This window comes from Micromesistius poutassou (assembly GCF_964030765.1).
Source record: "Micromesistius poutassou genome assembly, chromosome: 12".
NCBI classification, from domain to species: domain Eukaryota; kingdom Metazoa; phylum Chordata; class Actinopteri; order Gadiformes; family Gadidae; genus Micromesistius; species Micromesistius poutassou.
Window position 1 is genome coordinate 10,157,754 of NC_140282.1, and position 19,111 is coordinate 10,176,864.

General features: G+C 42.5%; 2 protein-coding genes across 2 annotated transcripts in view; one reads left to right on the forward strand and one right to left on the reverse strand.

Annotated features, from left to right (window-relative positions):
- vegfd (vascular endothelial growth factor D) overlaps positions 1–3,274 on the forward strand; it is a 9,282-nt gene extending 6,008 nt beyond the window's left edge. Inside the window, exons 5-8 of the mRNA XM_084475991.1 lie at positions 848–975; positions 1,079–1,194; positions 1,507–1,666; positions 2,594–3,274. Of these exons, the coding sequence (XP_084332117.1) occupies positions 848–975; positions 1,079–1,194; positions 1,507–1,666; positions 2,594–2,603 (414 nt within the window). The 3' untranslated portion in view covers positions 2,604–3,274. The remainder of the gene's footprint in view (positions 1–847; positions 976–1,078; positions 1,195–1,506; positions 1,667–2,593) is intronic.
- Positions 3,275–6,483: 3,209 nt separating this feature from the next.
- Positions 6,484–11,253, reverse strand: grpr (gastrin-releasing peptide receptor; the record flags this gene model as incomplete). Its single annotated transcript, XM_084475936.1, has 4 exons — positions 6,484–6,762; positions 7,107–7,220; positions 7,336–7,684; positions 10,946–11,253. The coding sequence occupies 4 exons, from the start codon at positions 11,251–11,253 to the stop codon at positions 6,484–6,486; spliced, it is 1,050 nt and encodes a 349-aa protein (XP_084332062.1).
- Positions 11,254–19,111: the final 7,858 nt, after the last annotated feature.

Consider the following 19,111-nt stretch of genomic DNA (forward strand, 5'->3'; position numbering starts at 1 on the left):
GCCCGCGGGCCAAATCCGGCCCGCAGGAGCCAAATGTCCGGCCCGCGCTGACCCAGTGGCATTCACATGTAAAAAAAAAATATATATATATATATTATTTTTTTTTTTTTTGTTGTTTACAGACTGATGTTATTTGCTACACATATTTTAAAAGTTTAAAACTAATGTCACATATTGTGGTATCACATTTTAAAGCTAACTAACTAAAATCTTCCTGTGTCTCTTAGAGAGGGAGGGAGAGACATATAGAGAGGGGAAGAGAGTGGATGTGAACACACACTGATCTGGATGGATGGCACCAGGCCCAATGCCCTGTTGAAGACACACTGTGCTGATGCTATTTAAGTTTTTATGTTTGGGGCTGCTGCACTGTGTGCGTGTTTGTTTGCTGGACTTTTTGTTTGCTGATGTTCCAGCGGCATTTTAATAAATTAATGGTAGGTTTTGGACAAATTTTGTTTCAAGAGAGCATTATTGTGTGACTCCTAACACAGGGTATTTTCAACTACTACTAATAATTATAGTAATGATAATTAAAGCAAAATGTACACATAAAAATGGCGAATTAAAAAAATTTAACGATATATCGGCCCTTGGCGTGGCATGCTTGACCAAATTTGGCCCTCTGGCAAAACTAATTGGGGAACCCTGGTAACCCCTACCTGCTCCTTAATGACCTGTCTCTGTACTGTCTAACCCCTACCTGCTCCTTAATGACCTGTCTCTGTACTGTCTAACCCCTACCTGCTCCTTAATGATGAAATCATAGTGAGTCTCTTCCGATAGCAGCATCTGCTAAATATCTTAATGGTTTGTGTGTATATGTTTGTGTATTCTTGTTTTCTAGCTTCTGAGCGTCATCCCGTTCAAATTCGGCCCTGAGCCCGTCTTGATCAAAGTGGCCAATCACACGGAGTGTAAGTGCATGGAACCGCCCATCATCCGGCGCAACGCCCGCCCCCCAAAGAAGAGAGGGTGAGTAGACTCAGAGCCTCTCACACCAACCTCCTCTGTGAAGCCACTGGCGTTAGGATCAGTGTGTCTGTGTGGCTGAGGGGCCGTTTGTTTTGTGTGCCAGGTGCTCCCCCATGCACCACTCGGCCGACAGCGAGGACACCAGGAGGGTGTGTGCCACCGGGATGCTCTGGGACTGCATGGAGAACCGATGTATTCCCTACCCTGCCTCCATACCTGGTGCGTCTGTGTGCGTGTGCGTCTGTGTGTGTGTGTGTGTGTGTGTGTGTGTGTGTGTGTGTGTGTGTGTGTACACCTTACCCTGCCTCTAGACCGGGTGTGTGTGTGTGTGTGTGTGTGTGTGTGTGTGTGTGTGTGTGTGTACACCTTACCCTGCCTCTAGACCGGGTGTGTGTGTGTGTGTGTGTGTGTGTGTATCATGCGTGTGAACACTTGATACACACACACACACATGCGTACACATGTTTGAGGTACTCTCAGACTCCCTCTCTGTAACAAGCGTTGGCGTGTGTATTATGGGCTGTGGCGCAGAGTTCTCCCTGAACGCCTGGCTGCCCGACTGCGAGCTGGACCCGGAGCGATGCGTCTGTCTGCCCCGGGCACCGCCGTCCCGCCCGCCGCTGTACCGCTGCCACATCAACGCCACGCTCTGCGCCGGGCGCCGGAAAACCTACGGCCACCGCTCCTGCAGGTCAGTGGACACGGACGACAGATAAACAAAACAACAAACACAGCTCGTACAACAGGTAGCTCCCACGAGCGACCTGATTGGTCGTCTAGAACAGAGGTTCTCAAATGGGGGTACGCGTACCCCTAGGGGTACTTTGGAGTACTGCAGGGGATAGGCCTGATTTTTGATTTTTGATTATGAAAGCTAGACAAAAGTCAATCGAGAACAAAATGGACAAGTGGTTATATATCTTAGAGTGAGTACACTAGTAGAACAATTTGAGAACCACTGGTCTAGAGCAACCATGGGGGCTTGAGAGTGTCTCCGTTGTGAGGGTGTTACTGTGGTTCCCTCTACTGACTGGAGTAGTAAACTACTGCTTATGTTATGTTATGTGGAGTCTCCGGGTGTGACTGATGGTTGTCTGGGTTTGAGTCCAATCTTACCCTGAGTTGTATCCCATTACACATTTTAAAAAGTATTTTATTTTGACAGTGAATTTACCCAAAATAGGACTATATTTGTGTAACATATTTGGTTTTGGCAGTACCTGTAAAGCCTGTAAACCTGTAAAAAATACTGCTTCTGAGGAGTGCGTCATTGTATCTGACGAGGGAGTGTCTAAGTTCTACATTTCTACAACGGTGAAGCAAAGCTACTTGGCTATCTCAGCTAACGGCCAGATGCAGTTAAGAGTTTGAAGTTGTGCAGAGCGGGAAGAGACAAGGCAGCTTTTTAGAAAAATAAAAAACATTATAAACCATTATTATCTTGTTATGTTTAATGTTTAGATATGTTATATTTTGTGCATAATTCAAGCCGTGTTCCAATATCAAAAGTGCTTATTAGCAGATGAAAGAGAATGTATGCGCAGTCCAAGAATTGTAAGAGGAGCTCAGTTTGGAGCTGCTATCATTACAACTGTAACTCTATTCACTGCATTCACAGATGCAAGTGACACAAGTCCACATCCAGATCCAGCGGACGGACAATCTGCTCTCCGGATACCAGAGGCAGAGAGAAAAGAATAATAATTTATTTACAACCCTATTTATGTAAACACATTAACAAATTCACAGACGTAGTTTATATTAACTCACGTGGTGACCATGTTAATGGATCGCACCGTGCATACTTTGTGTTCCAATCATTGTATAAAGTTTAGGATTTGTACATGGTTTTCTTTGCACTGAACCAAACAAATGTTCCTATAAACATTTTGATATTTTTTATAATTTGACCATGCACTGCTGTATCTGGGTACCATTCATAACATTCACAACCCTTATTTTTGGTGTTTAAACCATAGACTGTATAACATGTGGCTATTGTTAAACTGGAACCGGCCATTCTTCAATTGATGTTCCTCTAGAGGGTGGTAGTAATTGTTATCTAAAAACCAAATCAGTAACATGAATGGGGCACTTCAGACTGTTTCAAAACAAAACGACACATTACAGTAAATTACAATTAATTTCCTCATAAACAAAGTGTTTTAAAAAAAATGTAGTGTGTGTGTGTGTGTGTGTGTGTGTGTGTGTGTGTGTGTGTGTGTGTGTGTGTGTGTGTGTGTGTGTGTGTGTGTGTGTGTGTGAGTCTGGATGCAATATGACAGTTTAGGAATAGTTGCTATTAATAAATGTGTTCTTTGGTGGTTACTGTGTGCTGTTTGTGTGGATTTATATTGTAAAGCTGCTGCACGGCATTTGTATTCCACAACAATGATTTATTTATTGTTGTAAAATACAAACGTGAAACATGAAATCCCCATATTTATCGCACTTCATCTGACATCCAACATTGTCATCCTCTGGCCTTGAGTCTGGTATGATTCAGGTCTCTAACGCGCAGAGAGGGTAAGTCATCTCTCTTAGGCTGAACTGGGTGACTCACTGAGTTCTTATAATAAGGGCAGAAATAGCCTGGAAGATCATCAAGTATCCTCACTTGAAAATCATCTCAGAGAAAAGCTGGACTATTTCACATTATGTTGGGCTCACTGAAATGGAAATGACAGTTGTATGGATGTATGGATTCAAAATGACCACTTCTAAAAGATAAAAAAACGATTTTGTGTTTCCTGCAGTAGTGTCTGTGATGGTCGATGTAAGGTTAGGCCCATCAGTTGCACAAGTTCACGTTCATGAGTTCATGTTGGAGGAAACAGAGTTATTCTGAAAGACATGTAAGCGCCGCTGCGCCAGGCTAAGAATATAGTTCCTTAACACCACATGAATCTGAGTGGCCACATGCCCTGCTTACCGGTGATACATATGTTGTCTACACATTTTGTGCAACCAGGGGCTGAGCTTAGAGTGTTACCAACCCGGAATAATAACACCCAACCCCCAGAATACCAATAGGTATCAACAGATACACTGTGCAAACCCAATTATAACCAAAAGGTAAAATGTGAGGTGGTGGAAATTAATTCAAGGGGAAGTCTGTTAAAAAGCCATTAGTTTGTTAGTACTTTTTTATTTTTTTATTTGAGAGTACTTTTTTATTAGTGGTAGTGCATGGTTAATTCATAGGTAGTAGGCTACATCTTGGCAAATATCTTATCTAATGTATTACATGAAGTAGCCTAGATTAATATACAACACGTCCTGGGGTCATCCGGCATATGACATATAATTTGTATGAATCCAAAAACATGCTTCTCATGCATCTCCATAATCTAATCTTCATGCCTAATATAAAATTCAAATACAGGAGTGTATTGTTAACAATTGTATAATTGGTGTACATGTAAGTACTCCCTATTTTGACCTCAAGATAGTCAATATTTTCAGTGAAAAAGGCTCACTAATGTTTTGAGAAATCAAAATTTGTGACTGATACTGTATCGGTAAAATTAACTTTGAACACATTTTGAATATTAGTACAAAATGTTCAGATGTGTTGTTCCCAATAGCCTATTATTGTGGCGATATGCCTATGTGGCCAATAGCAAAGAAAACATGAATCAATACAGATTCTGACTGAGATTGTACCTTGCCTTTAAAAAACGTTCAAATCCATTAAATCAATTACCAATCAGAAAACATGAGTGGAATCACAGCTGGAGAAATACTTAGAAACACCACTGGACCTCAGCCTACACTTAAAGCCTTTAACCGCTGCCCAAAGATGGGCCCTTATCGGCATGGCAACCGGCACTCCTTATTTAACTGTTAACAATATTTCCTAGTCTAGAGAACAGGCAGAATCCTCTCCTTCCATACCAAACTGAGGAAATAATTTGGTTGTCTGAATATTTATTTCATGCAGATATTTAAAAAAATAAAAGAAAATAGCTTGTCTATTTTTTTGTTTCCAAAGTAGGCCTACCCCTAGGGGAAGGCGTACCCCCATTTGAGAACCACTGCTCTAAAACATTCCAGCCTCTCGCGGGGCTCTCAGAGTGACGTGTTAAGTACCCGCTTGACATCTCACAGGACACCGCACTGGCGAGCCATCTCCAACGATAATTAAACAAACAGTGTTCGCCGTGATTAAAAGCCCGCTCATCAGCCCACCTGGCGATGACTCCTCTCTCCGTCCAACACCATATAAGGAGACGGCTGCGTCATATCTACGGCTTTAGCGCTTAGAACGAAACGCCGATGTTATGAGAGGAACCTGCTGCATGTAAACTGTGAAGTACAACTCGAGCTTGAGGAACAGAACAACAGGTGACGTTGACTTGTTGTGAGCACTCTATGGTTGAAACCGAACCTATACTGTCCTTCATTCATCTCCCAGAAAACACAAATAAAAGAAACAATTATTTATAATGGGTGGCGGAGTCACTGTCATCAAATATAGGCCTGTTCCTTTTTAAATGCAGCTCTATGTGGATGGAGGAAAAGCATTTAAGTGGATCATAATAACAAAACAAATGTTCCACACCACTCTTTTGGAGTCCCACTTTATTTTTCACATGAAGTATATTCAACACCATTATCACTCTTATAGAAATTACTTGATGGTTTGATCCACATAACAGTTGGACAAGGTGAGCATATAGCGATTGGCCTACAGCTAGTGACAAGAGTGGCAGTAAAGTTATGATATAAAGGCCTGTAGGATATTCTGTAAACACATTCCTGAAACCTCTCTCCTCCAGTCACCATCCCTTAAGACAATGAAGAGACGTACAGTAGGCCTACAGTTATGGTTCAGTTTAGCAGTTACTGTTAAAAAATAGATTATAAATTACATCAAATTGTTAGCATCATATAATACAACAGTGTTCATTTGTATTATGTACAGAAAGACATTTATCTCAACAATTACAAACCAAGAACCCTATAACGCACACACATGACCTATAACATAAACGACTGTGATTGTTCAATTAGTGTTAACACGTGTCACAGGTTAACACAAAATAATTGACACAATGACAGGCATTTTCTGCTTGTGGCCAATGACATGATATATGTTTGATTTTCAGACGAAACAGGGGGTTCACCTACAGTGTAACAAACTAAGCATCTTATACATTCAATGAATGAATATTGTGAAAATATAATTCCCACTTCTTCATGGAAATGTTAACACATTTAAATTTAATTTAATTTAATTTTGTTCTGGCGGACATAAACGAGAAGTGAGTTATGGCTGTTTCTTTGACCAGTCGATAGGCTACTGTACCAGTGAACATTTAAAGGCGACGTTGTGGGTCATATTAACAAATTACCTTTTCTGTAGTTAAGGCTTCAAATTTACTAATATCAAGCACATACCATATACACGTATAAATTACACACACACACACACACACACGGGTACAATTACACTATACACACTTTTCAAGAAAACAAACACACATCAACACAACCTGGTGGTCCTCAGAAGTGCTCTTCCTGGTAAACGGGCGGTCCGTTGTGGCTGGCCACGGACTGCAGGCGCGTGCTGCGGACCGAGGTGACGTGCAAAGACTTCTGCAGGGAGAGTGAGGCGGTCCTCTGGGCCACCAGGGGGCAGAAGAGGCCCCGGAGCTGCTGGTTGAAGTGCTGCTGGAAGCCCTTGCTCAGCAGGTACAGGGCCAGGGGGTTCAGGCAGGAGTTGGTGAAGGCCAGCAGGCGAGCCGCCACGCTGAACAGGAAGTGGACCATCGACGTGTCCGGCTTGGAGGGGAGGGAGCAGGGGGAGGGATGAGGGATGGAGTGGGAGAGACGATGAGAAGAAGAGAATGTGTGTGTGTGTGTGGGGGGGGGGGGGGATAGAGTGAAGAGAGGAGGGAGAGAGAGAGAGAGAGAGAGAGGGGGGGATGGAGGGTGAACGTGTGTGTGTCATAGAGAGTATGTGTGTGTGTGTGTGTGTGTGTGTGTGTGTGTGTGTGTGTGTGTGTGTGTGTGTGTGTGTGTGTGTGTGTGTGTGTGTGTGGGAGTAAGAAGATTGAGTTAATAAATATATTTAATATCATGTACTGTATATAGATTATGTATAACATAGATTTCTATCCATGTACCTGTGAGTAGTGGTAGGAGCGGTACAGGTAGACCACGTGGCTCGGCAGCCAACACACTGCAAACAGGCCCACAAACACCAGCACGGTTCTGGCCAGACGCTTCCTCGACTCAACCTGTTGGGAAATAAAGAATCATACAGCATGTTGATTAATGGTACAGTACCTAAATGGTAGGTGTTTGATCGATTTGATATCAAATCGAATAAAAACAAATGATTTTGCCACTAACTTGTAGTCGGTTGACGTTTCCTTCCACCGGTAAGTTGGAGGCACTGCGGATCAGGCTCTGAGCGATGAAGGAGTAGTACACCGATATGACCAGCAGGGGGACCAGGTAGAATATGAGGAAGGACATCGTGGAGTGGATCCTTGGATGCAGTTCCCCGGCGTGGGGATAGGGGGCGCACGTGACAAAGGTCTCGTTGGTGCCGGTGACGTCGAAGGTCTGCAGGTCTGAGAAGACGGCCTCGGGGACGGCCAGGACCAGAGCCAGGAGCCAGATGAGCGCCGCCTGCAGGACGATGCTGGCCGTGGTCCTGGACGTCTGGATGTCCAGGGGCTTCACGATGGCTCGGTATCTGACACGTTTCAAGGGATTTCACAAAGAGAAGAAAGTTTAAAAGCTCACACCTGGTGGCATGATATCACGCCTTTAAGAGCATAAGAGGCAGTGAAACATAGATAACCTTAACATAACCACTGATTTACAAACCAGCCATTTGGAGTAGACCGCAATCCAAAGTTCTTTCATACAAAATCACCGTGAGTGGATGAGCTGTTAGCATTGCAGTCACGATGTGACTGGGGTTAGCATTACCTCAACAGGAATCTACAGTCAATTGTACAACACAGTCGTAGCCTCGCTCTGCTGTCGAACAGCATGGAGGATATCAATCCAACGCCTTCATTTATAGCTGATGATGGGTTCAATCACACAGTGTTTGAGACCTCATGAAAAACGACAGTGCTGTTTCAGACGGCACTGTGCCCCTTCCTCAGCTTGTTTCTACGTTGTGTTTCCCCCCTCCATCTCATGTGTACTTTATATGGCATTTAAACATAAAAGAGCAGGGAATATCCTTAAAAGGGCCTCCCTGTATGACGTCCATCAAGTGAAGTGCATCAACTGATGGGTATGAAGAATATGGATGTACTCTTTCTGCAGGAAACGCACAGCACAACAAACAACAAGATTGATCTGGTTTATTTTCTATTAGCAGTGTAAACATTGCTCTTATGGGGTGGCCAGTCGATTAATCAGGATTTAGGCACAATATGAAAAGTGTATCATCGTTTTCATCAATGTATGTATAAGCACCAAATAAGGGTGCCGAAAGAATACTTTTTAGAATACGTTTTGAGATATGTTGAATGACATGATCAATAGTTGCAGCAATGATGCATTTTGTGTTACGGGAAGTGATTTTCACTCTGGCAGAGCATGACAGAATAGACAGAAATCACTCAGAACCTTATCCTGCTTCAAAGACTCGGCCAGTGAGGATGATACTTCCACTGATCTGACGATTGTATGAAGGGTCGGAGACAGCGGCAGAACACCTGGTACACATTGGAGAAAATATATTCTCCATATATTCTCCATGGCTACGCTGGACCGGTTTTACTGTTTTACACATAATTGTACTACTTTAAAAGTTTTGTATATTACCTGTTGATTTTACTGACCAGTGTCTATTTTTGTGTTCTTTCCGTATAAAGAATACAAGATCCAAAAACACATTTTTGGCATTTGAACAAATTTAAAATTTTTAATTTGGGGTGAAAACAAAAAAACAAAAGCAGATTTTACATATTTTCAACAGTGGTGGGATGCAGTTAAAAGATCAAGCAACTGTGTCAACAACACACTCTCAATATCACAAGAGACAGAGCCAGGTCGAGAGAACTCGAGTTGTTAAGCAGATTCCCCAGAAGGCCGAGGCCATATTAAGGCTCTCTCTGCTCTCTCTCCAGCTTTGGCTAACCTGCTAGGCACTGCAGCACAGTGGGCACTAGTGGGGTCACGTTTTTTTAAAGGTGACAATTTATACCACAAGGTGTGAGGGTGATTAGCCATTACAAGCCGTTTTTTGATCACACTCACACCTGGTGTCACAAATGGTCATGGATGTGCCATCTCAGTTTATTTTTAATCTGGAGAAAAGCAATGGCCAAAGAAAGATGATCCATTCTCTTGCCTCCAAATCTGGAGAACCCGCAGAACTAAAGACATATGCAGTTGATTTTCATGGACATTTGTACAAAAGTGAACACAAAGATTACTTTCTTTTTAGTGATTTCATAGTGGTCTCCCAAAAGCCCAGCCTGACTCCACCCTGAACACAGTACTTGTTGAAGAAGAGCTATTTGATGCAGTACAGGGCGTGTGAATGGTAAAGCTCCAGGCGTGATGTTCCAAGATATTCTAGTCAGTAGGTGCAGATGTTCTTGCTGTGTATGAGTTGCAGGAGTTGAGTTAAGGCCTACGAACCAAGTCACTTGTTCATTACATGCAGCGACATGGATCGATGACAGAATGAAATGTAATCTGGATGTCGACTGGTGAATAGCTCATCTTCAATCACGGACACAAGCAAAAGGGAGCCAACATCTAATTTTCAATTTCAATACTTCAATACTAGAGCCTATATTTTCCTGTTTCCACGCCTTCACAAAAAGTGTCCTAACTTGTTGTTCGGTTCCATCCCATAGCTTATTTTGTTGTCTCTCTGTCAAGCCACTGATCAGTTACGTCAGAATGTGTAATTGTTTCAGCCCTCTAAAGTGCTAAGTGTTCGATATACCCGTCATGGGGATGTAAACAGTGAAGCGCATGTGTAGCATCCCCAACGCACAAACAACTGTCCGTGGAAAACCAGATGGAGCACTGAAGACAGCTCGGTAAAGATCCACTGGCCACTGCTAACTGAACATAAGGCATACTGTGTTCATTAAATACTATAGCGGTGTTCATGCATTAGTTTGTACTGAGAGTCAAAGTGTTGGGTCAGAAGTGCAATATGACATCTTTACAGTGACACACACACACCTATGACAAGACAAAGGCTGGATGACCCTACAGCCCCAAAGTGGTGTTAATACATGAAAAAAAGGGAAAGTGGCAAAGGTAAATATAGGCATAATATAGGCATATATATATATATATTTCTGTGATAATGGGTAGACCAGTATTGATTGATGCCCTCACCTGTCCACCAAGACACCACACCCCTTTTCACTAAGCCTCACCTGCTCCAAATTGTCTAATCTGGCTGAAAGCATTGTGATTGGATGTTACTACTACTCAATTATAATTCAGTGCGAATTTTGCATGAAAGAAAAATAAGAGCTACATCGTGTTATTATTAAAGTTGATTGTTTTATGATGATGATGATGATGATGATGATGATGATGATGATGATGCTTATGTTGATGTGCTGGTGATGTGACTCTTCCCAGTAATCTTCAATAATAACATTAGCCTAGTATATGATAACATGTTGTTATTACATAGCCTATATTTTAACAGTTAAAGTTGAATTCTGGGATGGGATCAACACATTGTGTTGGAAACAGGTGGAAAGGTCCAACTAACACTTTTGGAAGTGTTGCAAAATACTTTAAAATACAGGTACATACATTAAAACTGTGGCACTGGACAGCGACCTATTTATATCACATATTTATTAAAATCGAGTGTAATCAAATTGCTTAGTGATTGATAGCCATTTCATAAAAATGGCATCCCTACTTTATTGTCCTATTAGAGTTTGCCTCCTGAAAAACAAAATGTCTTAACTCGTTTTCTTCTTATTTCCAAGTGTGACCAGACACCTACCTATCAGCAGACAGAGCCGTGAGCGTGAACACGGACACCCCGACCGAAGTTAGTTGGATGAACGGGATGACTTTACAGCCGGTTCTCCCGAACAGCCATTCCTCTGAAATATAACGGCTCGCGTCCACCGGCGCGCACGTCACGAGCAGCAAAACATCCCCGAGCGCCAGGCTGGACATGAAGAGGTTCGGGACGTTCCGGATGGATTTGGTGGAACAAAAAGTCCTGATGAGTGTGATGTTACCAATTAGTCCCAGGATAATGAAAACGCCGTAAATCACAGCCAGGGCGACGCCAGTGTGCCACATGGTGTCTAGGTGACTGCGGGCGCGCTGGGTTCGTCCTCCACTCTCCGCGCGGCTGGAGACGTTTGCGCGCAAATGACGTCTCCAGAAGTGATGTCTCCAGTCCTCTCACGTCACCCATGAGGGTGGACGCTTTTATTTCTCCTTTCCATTGTGAATCGCTCTGATTCTTTGCAAAACATTTATTGATTGATTGATCTATATAGGGTTTTTAGTTGTAAACGTGGTAGCCTGACCTCGAGTGTTGTTGGGTCTTTAAGTGGTTGCCATTCACCCGTCTTCACTGCTACATTGAAAGGGTGGGAAGGCCATTATTACTATGAATAGGACTGGAGAGACGCAATCATGCAGTTGTGGCAATTTTTAGCCCCGCCAATACATTTCCCTTTGGTATCGTCAATAACAATTTGTCAATAACAACTTGTCAATAACAAAATCGTTGTGAGAAGTAAGCAAAACAGAAACAGAAAGCGACGGTGGACAACCACAGATCCTTGGACTACATCAAGAGCTGCTGAAAGGCTGAGTGTTTCTGGAGGCCGAGCAGCACCAGCGGGGGCGGGCTGCAGCACAGCAGTGTGTTTATCTGGATGAAGAGAGGAAACACACGCAGACACACACACTGAGCCATAATCCCCCACTGAGACATAACTCTTCCCCTCATTTAATAGACATGTGTGCGTGCGTGCGTGTGTGTGTGTGTCTGTGTGTGTGTGTGTGTGTGTGTGTGTGTGTGTGTGCATGCGTGCATGCTTATGTGTGTGTGCCAAAGTGTATGTGCTTGCAATTGTGTGTGTGTGTGTGTATGTGTGTGTGTGTGAGTGTGTGTGTGTGTGTGCGCACATTTGTGTGTATTTGTCTATGAGTGCGTGTGAATATGAGTGTGTTCACATGTGCCTGTGTGTTTGTGTGTTTGTGTGTGTGTGTGTGTGTGTGTGTGTGTGTGTGTGTGTGTGTGTGTGTGTGTGTCAGCCTGTGTGTGTGTGTTTAAGCGTGTGCGTGTGTGTGTGTGTGTGTGTGTGAGTATGTGTGTGTGTGTGTGTGAGTGAGTGTGTGTGTGGGAGTGTGAGTGATGTTCAGTGAGTTGATGGAGAGTGGTGGAGTGATCCTCAGTCTAAACACTCTGATCACACCAGGCTAACAGGAGGGGGGGGTGGACCTCCGCTGTATAGACACCATTCAAACCACCGGGTCTTTGGGCCAATAACAAAATAATGCTGCTTTGTAAGACACAAAATCAACCAAAGAGTACACAATACAATGAAGGATTTTACAGGTATCTCAGCAAGCATTTTGTGATTTGTTATAACCAAAAATCATTTCAATTGAACTTGTGCAAGCAACGAAGCAGCTTCCATTTGTCACCCGGAGTGTTGCCATAAGTGCTTTGTCGATACGGCAAAATACTGCATACAAGATTGAGTGTTAGTCACCCAGAGGAAAAGGCCATCCAAATACCAAGCAGGAACTTAGGAGAGAGCTGTAAATGTGAGCAGAACCGTCTTCACGTCAACGTAATCATTCTCTCCAGACACTTGATGATCTACCCGGGAGATGGGGAAAATAGACTGGTGCATTTTTACTTGCTGATAGCTGTTGATGGATCAACAAAGAAGTCACTTGAAGGTGAATTTTTTTTGCTCCTATGTGACTCATGTATGAATACAGTACATTTTGTTCGGTGTAATCTCCATATCTTTCCTGGCAAATTGCAGGCCGCAGGCGACTGAAATCAATGAAGAGGAGGAGACTGAAGTAGAATTAAACCTTCAAAATAAAAGGGAACTGTGGGAAGAGGGAACTTGACTGTCAGGAGAACAATGCATTTTGTCAATCAATTGGTTGCCTGTTGCTTCAGACTAAGCTAAAGTAATATATTTAGTGTGATATATATTCATCACAAGGCCATGCATAGGGCTTAAGGCTATTGTAAAGAAAAGCTTCAGGATCTTTCAACCATGAGCTTATCTTTCAATAATTTGGGGTCTGAGGGACTAATGTGGACAATCTTTGACTTTGGTCAAGTATTGAGCAAAGTCAAAGATTGGACTAATGTGGACAATCTTTGACTTTGGTCAAGTATTGAGCAAGAACACTGCAGCCGTTGGAGAGAGAGAGAGGAGAGAGGAGAGAGGGGAGAGGGGAGAGGAGAGAGGAGAGAGGGGAGAGGAGAGAGGGGAGAGGGGAGAGGGGAGAGGGGAGAGGAGAGAGGGGAGAGGGGAGAGGGGAGAGGAGAGAGGAGAGAGGAGAGAGGGGAGAGGAGAGAGGAGAGAGGGGAGAGGGGAGAGGAGAGAGGGGAGAGGGGAGAGGGGAGAGGAGAGAGGTGAGAGGGGAGAGGAGAGAGGGGAGAGGGGAGAGGAGAGAGGAGAGAGGGGAGAGGAGAGAGGAGAGAGGGGAGAGGGGAGAGGGGAGAGGGGAGAGGAGAGAGGAGAGAGGAGAGAGGGGAGAGGAGAGAGGAGCCGCTGAAGAGAGGAGAGTTTGTTGTGTTAGACTACCGAAGAGTGAAGTGAAAGAGTGAAAAGATTCTGGTGAATGAGAGTTGAGATTGTAATGATGATAGAGAAATATCCTGCAACAATGCAACAAAAAGATTTCAGAGTGAGACTTGAGGGAGACGAAAAGTCAGTAGTAACATATTGGACCATTATCAACAAATAGGTTCACCTAAAGGTGATGAGAAAATAGGGTTCAGATTGAAAAATCCGGAAGTTTTCCTTTAAAATATATTGTGGAAACTTTTACCCCTATTCCATATTCCCTACCCAAAATAATAAGTAGATTAAGTCACCAGCTGAGGTCCCCAGGTTATAACATGGACATGGTTTCAAATAAAATAAAAATAATCATTTTAAAATGAAATGTAGCGTTATTGACCAATTTCACTAATAAACCTTTTTTGAGGTTTTGCCTGGTCCCTGACTCACACACTTGAGGTCCTCATCCCATTCAGATGTTCAACGGGAGCTATGGTTTTTTATCATGTCACGTAAATGTTTTGCAGATTAGCAATAAAAAAATGAAATATTGTGAGACTTTTGATTTAAAAAAAAAGGTTTATTTGTTTGAAGCTTTTTTTAATAGCTGGTATTACTTATTACCCTAATTTTGCATTAACAATAGCAGCAAACATTAACATAAGTCCTGAACTAGTAGTTGATGGTTGTTGGTCAGGGCTGGGTGCTGTTGCAGAGTCTGCAGAGATTGGTGGTTGATGATGTGTGCTTGAACTGCTGGTGGATGGTTGATCATCTAAATCTTCCTCCTGGTCTTGAGGAACTCCTTGCACATATCTAAGCATTGACCCTGCATTCAGAAATACAAGAAAAAATACTCAGGGATTGTACACTGAAATACAGATTTGCACCTTGATTCAAAAACAATATTACATATTAATTACAGGTTTATGTAAGCCAATGTGTAAATCACTGATGCATGACAACATTTTAAACTATTATGATTGATGGCTCACAATATTAAAAAAAATCTACATAATTTGAAAACTATGAATGTGAAGGGAGGGGATCTACATAACTAAGATTTCTTTATTTTCTTTCAAATTGTAGTTTCACCTGCAGATGTTGCCCTGCAGATGCGAGGTTTCTCAGAATTCATGTTACCAGAAGCCATTCTCCATTCATCAACTCATTACTTTAAAGTATCATCTGTAGCATTACTTTTTCCACTACAGTACACAATTGCATACTCATTGGTTCACAGTACACATGCATAACGTCATAACGTCGGCTACATAACAAACGCCAAATAAACGTCCTGAAATGCAGTAGACCTATATAAGTAAACTTGGCTAATACTTGGCTGACGACTTCTGATGGCTAAAATAATATAGGAGCTAACGTTAGTTTGTTGAAGTTAACGGTAACGTTAACATTACCTGGCATGAGCATAGACATTCATACAAGGACTAAATTACAGAATTAGCCATTTTTATTTAAAACATTGTCTTACCTGCCATCGACGTGCGTGCATCATCTCGCTGTCTCTTCTTTTTTCTCTTATCCGCCCCCGACTCTTGATGCCTTTTCGAGGCCATGTCCAAACACAGGTGTCTGCCAAACTTGAGAATGATCTAATCGAACATACCACTGGGATGTGGGGCACCAAGGGGAGAGAGAGAGGGCCGCACAGGAAACGCATCTTTTTCTCGATCAAATGTTACTTTTGTATTGCTATTAACACGTTTTACACATGTTCATTTAAAATATATTGCGTTATTATGATTATTATTATGATGATGATTTTTTACGAGACCGATTTTTTTGGTGTCCCCCCAGACACTTGGTGCCCTACGCGCAGTGCGTGTTCTGCGTGTTCTGCGTGTGCGGAGCGCCGGTGTTGCCTACAGGCCACCAATTCAGTCATAAAGCCTTCACTCATACAGTTTGAGAAAACAGTTTAATGAGATCTCGTTCAGTGAGTACCTGCCAGGCTGTCTCATATTGAGTCAATCAACGTCCTCGTTTGAGACAACGATTTCTTCAACGAAGTACCCTATGCTAACAGCTAGAGTACTGAGTATTCATGAGCACTCAGACATGTAAACAGCTGACCCGGTATATACTGGACACTAAAACAGTTGCTTTAAAGTTTGTTAATTTTTGCCCATGTCTTCTCCGTTGTTTTTAGTCACATGTGTTCTTCAATTAGCATTCGAAGATGGAAAAATGGTTATTACACCAACCAAAATGAGGATACTTTTTAATTTTGTTCCACTAGATTTCCAATGTTCATGGACATTGGAAACACTGAAAATGAGCATGTTTTATCATTTTCTCACTTTAGGTTTAAAATGGAAAAACAGAAAAGGGGCCCTTTTGCTTGTGTATTCATGTTTGTATTTTAAGGGGTAAACAGATTATACTTAAGTACCCTGACGCTAACAGCAAATATGTCCATCGAACGCATGTACACTGATAGGCGGTCAATGTAAGACTGTCCATCTCCCACATACACTCTCTGTGAAGTTAAGTGGGCTGAGCTGGATTTCTCCCACCCCCTCCCTAGCCCCCCTGCTGCTTTGGTTCTGCATTATTTGGAACTTACACAATGGGATAACTATCTGATGTACACCATGGGGGGTTGAATAGTGCTCCCTGCTGTCAAGATAAGATAAGATATGATAATCCTTTATTAGTCCCACAGTGGGGGAAATTTGCAATGTTTTTACAGCAGCAAAGAGCAAAGACGATAGTGCAAATAAAGAAATAAAGACAAATGTTGGTATGCTGCATCTGACATCTACAGTATATGTTATGCTTTAAACCCTACCGCAGGGAACACCCTAACAGACTGGAACCATACCGCCAAACTGTACTACTGTTTCATGCAATCAATGGTTTAATCCATGACATAAGTGTTTTCTGGCAGAACTGGCAGGAGGCAGCAATACGAAAGGGGAGACTATAAGGACGTGGCATTTCTGGATCCAGCCGTCAATAATCAAGATCCATAATACTGCAAATCGCATGAAATCAGCGTCAGTCGGTCAGTACACACAAGGCCATCCATGGTACACACCCATGCTAGACTCGACCAATAGAATCACCCGGTATAATCAGTATTGTCCCTGGTTTGCATGTTGTATTTCTTATCTTTTATCATAACACCTGTTTCTACCATTTTATGCTGGTTTCATTTTATACGCACATGTCATTTCTTGTGTGTAGGTTACTATCGGGCTCAACAACAATGAGACAATCATATTAAATATAGGCAAATACATGAAATAAAGAACCGAAACACAATGACTCTAGAATAACACCAAATTATTTCCAGCTTGCTCAAGCTTCCGTTTTAAAAACATACAATGTTCTGGTGAACTGCGATGAAGTGGCCTGTGTGGATCTGGCCACTTTCTAATTTCTAGCCCTGGTGATAATGGCTCTGTATTGGTCCCACCGAGCTGAACCTCCCCCTGCCTTGGTTAGTATCGCCTGCTACGTGCTACATCGCTTCAGCTCACTGTTACCTTCACACAGGGGACTAAGGAGTGTTATTAGACAATACACACACACACACACACACACACACACACACACACACACACACACACACACACGCACACACACAAAAGAAAGACATGCACACACACTCACACATGGACACACAGACACACACACACACACACACACACACACACACAACCCTAACCCTAACCCAACCCTAACCAAATGAATATACACAGACACACAAAATGGATGTTTTCATTTAGTAGCATAGTTATCATTTTGTTTCGGATATGGTCGATTTTGTGATAAATATTGCATGAACAATTTTTTCAAAATTAGAATTAATAATTCTTTGCACACACATTAAATATACCAATATATAATTTTCAAATAAAAAGGGGACTATTTTTACATACATATAGGTCAGTATTTTGGTGGAAATAATTGAACTGATTGATAATTCCTTATATGTGTTCTTTGTGATGCAAAGATGCATCACAAAGATGCAAATCTACGGAATTAAACAGAAAGAGGAAATACATTTGCATCACATCTACATTTCTTCATCTAGACGTTTTTATTTAAAGTCACAATGGCCTGGTGAGTTTAAATAACCCAATGTTGCAACTACAACATTAACCTCTCAGAGTTTTTCCTACTGGTATATTTTTCCATACATTTTTGGAAGTGGAAACGTCCAGGATTTAAGTGTTTTATTTCAGCGATGCTTAAAAGCTTAGTTGTGTGTGTGTGTGTGTGTGTGTGTGTGTGTGTGTGTGTGTGTGTGTGTGTGTGTGTGTGTGTGTGTGTGTGTGTGTGTGTGTGTCACTCTGATTGCCCTAGAAATAATAACCATTTAAAATGCAGGACATTGAGTTCCACTTCAGGTCAAGATCAATAGGTCACATGTGTGTGTTTATGAATAAAATCCCCCTGCCTGTTTTCTTTCATTTAATATTAAAGCGACTGAATTGTAATGCAATCATCCACAATTGCATGTAGGCCATTAAATATATGTTTTTATTCAAAGTGACATAACAATAAGTACATTTGTAAGTACAGCAATCCTTCTACTGAGCACCACAGGAAACCTCTCAGCCTTCACATCTCAGTTCAAAATCACCTGGCCATGCCAACTTAGTCCAACCCCCGTAGGGCATTCACAGGTTGTGAGTGTTTGTTGTAAGTCGTATTTGTGGTTAGTAATAGTGGTGTTGGACTGAGAGACTTTCTGGTCTCAGTGCAATACTCCTCCCAACACTCCACCCATTGCTGGTAAAGAACCCATAATGAAGAAGAGGCCCATTAAGATGTATATTGTATGGCCCGTCGAAGAGATCGACTCAACAGACTGTCAAATACAAAAAACACGTAGCCTACCAAGCCCACTCTCCGGCTCTACCCCTCTATCTCTCTCCCCCTCTCTCTCTCCCTCTGTCTCTTTCTCTCCCTCTCTTTGTGTCATGGAAGTGTCCCACACTCCCATACACAAATACAAATCCCACGCACACTCCCAACCGCACACACACACACACACACACGCACGCACGCACGCATGCACGCACACACACACACACACACACACACACACACACACACACACACACACGCGCTAACACCAGGGGGGTGTTTGAGTGTGTGAGAGCTGTGGTTCTTCGGTTTCCTGTGAAACCAGTTTAACTGGAACAAACGTCTCTCCCGTTTCTTGGTTCAAAATGTCTGCTCTCTGCGTAGACCAAAACCAATACCATCACACCTACTGCATCGGGATCTGGAGCTTTGAGTGTGTGCTGTAGCGTTTGACAATAAAAACTAAAAAAGACACGTTTGTTTGGCGTCATAATTTGATGGCGGGGTTAATGAACTCATTGTGATGGTTGAATGGTAGATTTGTT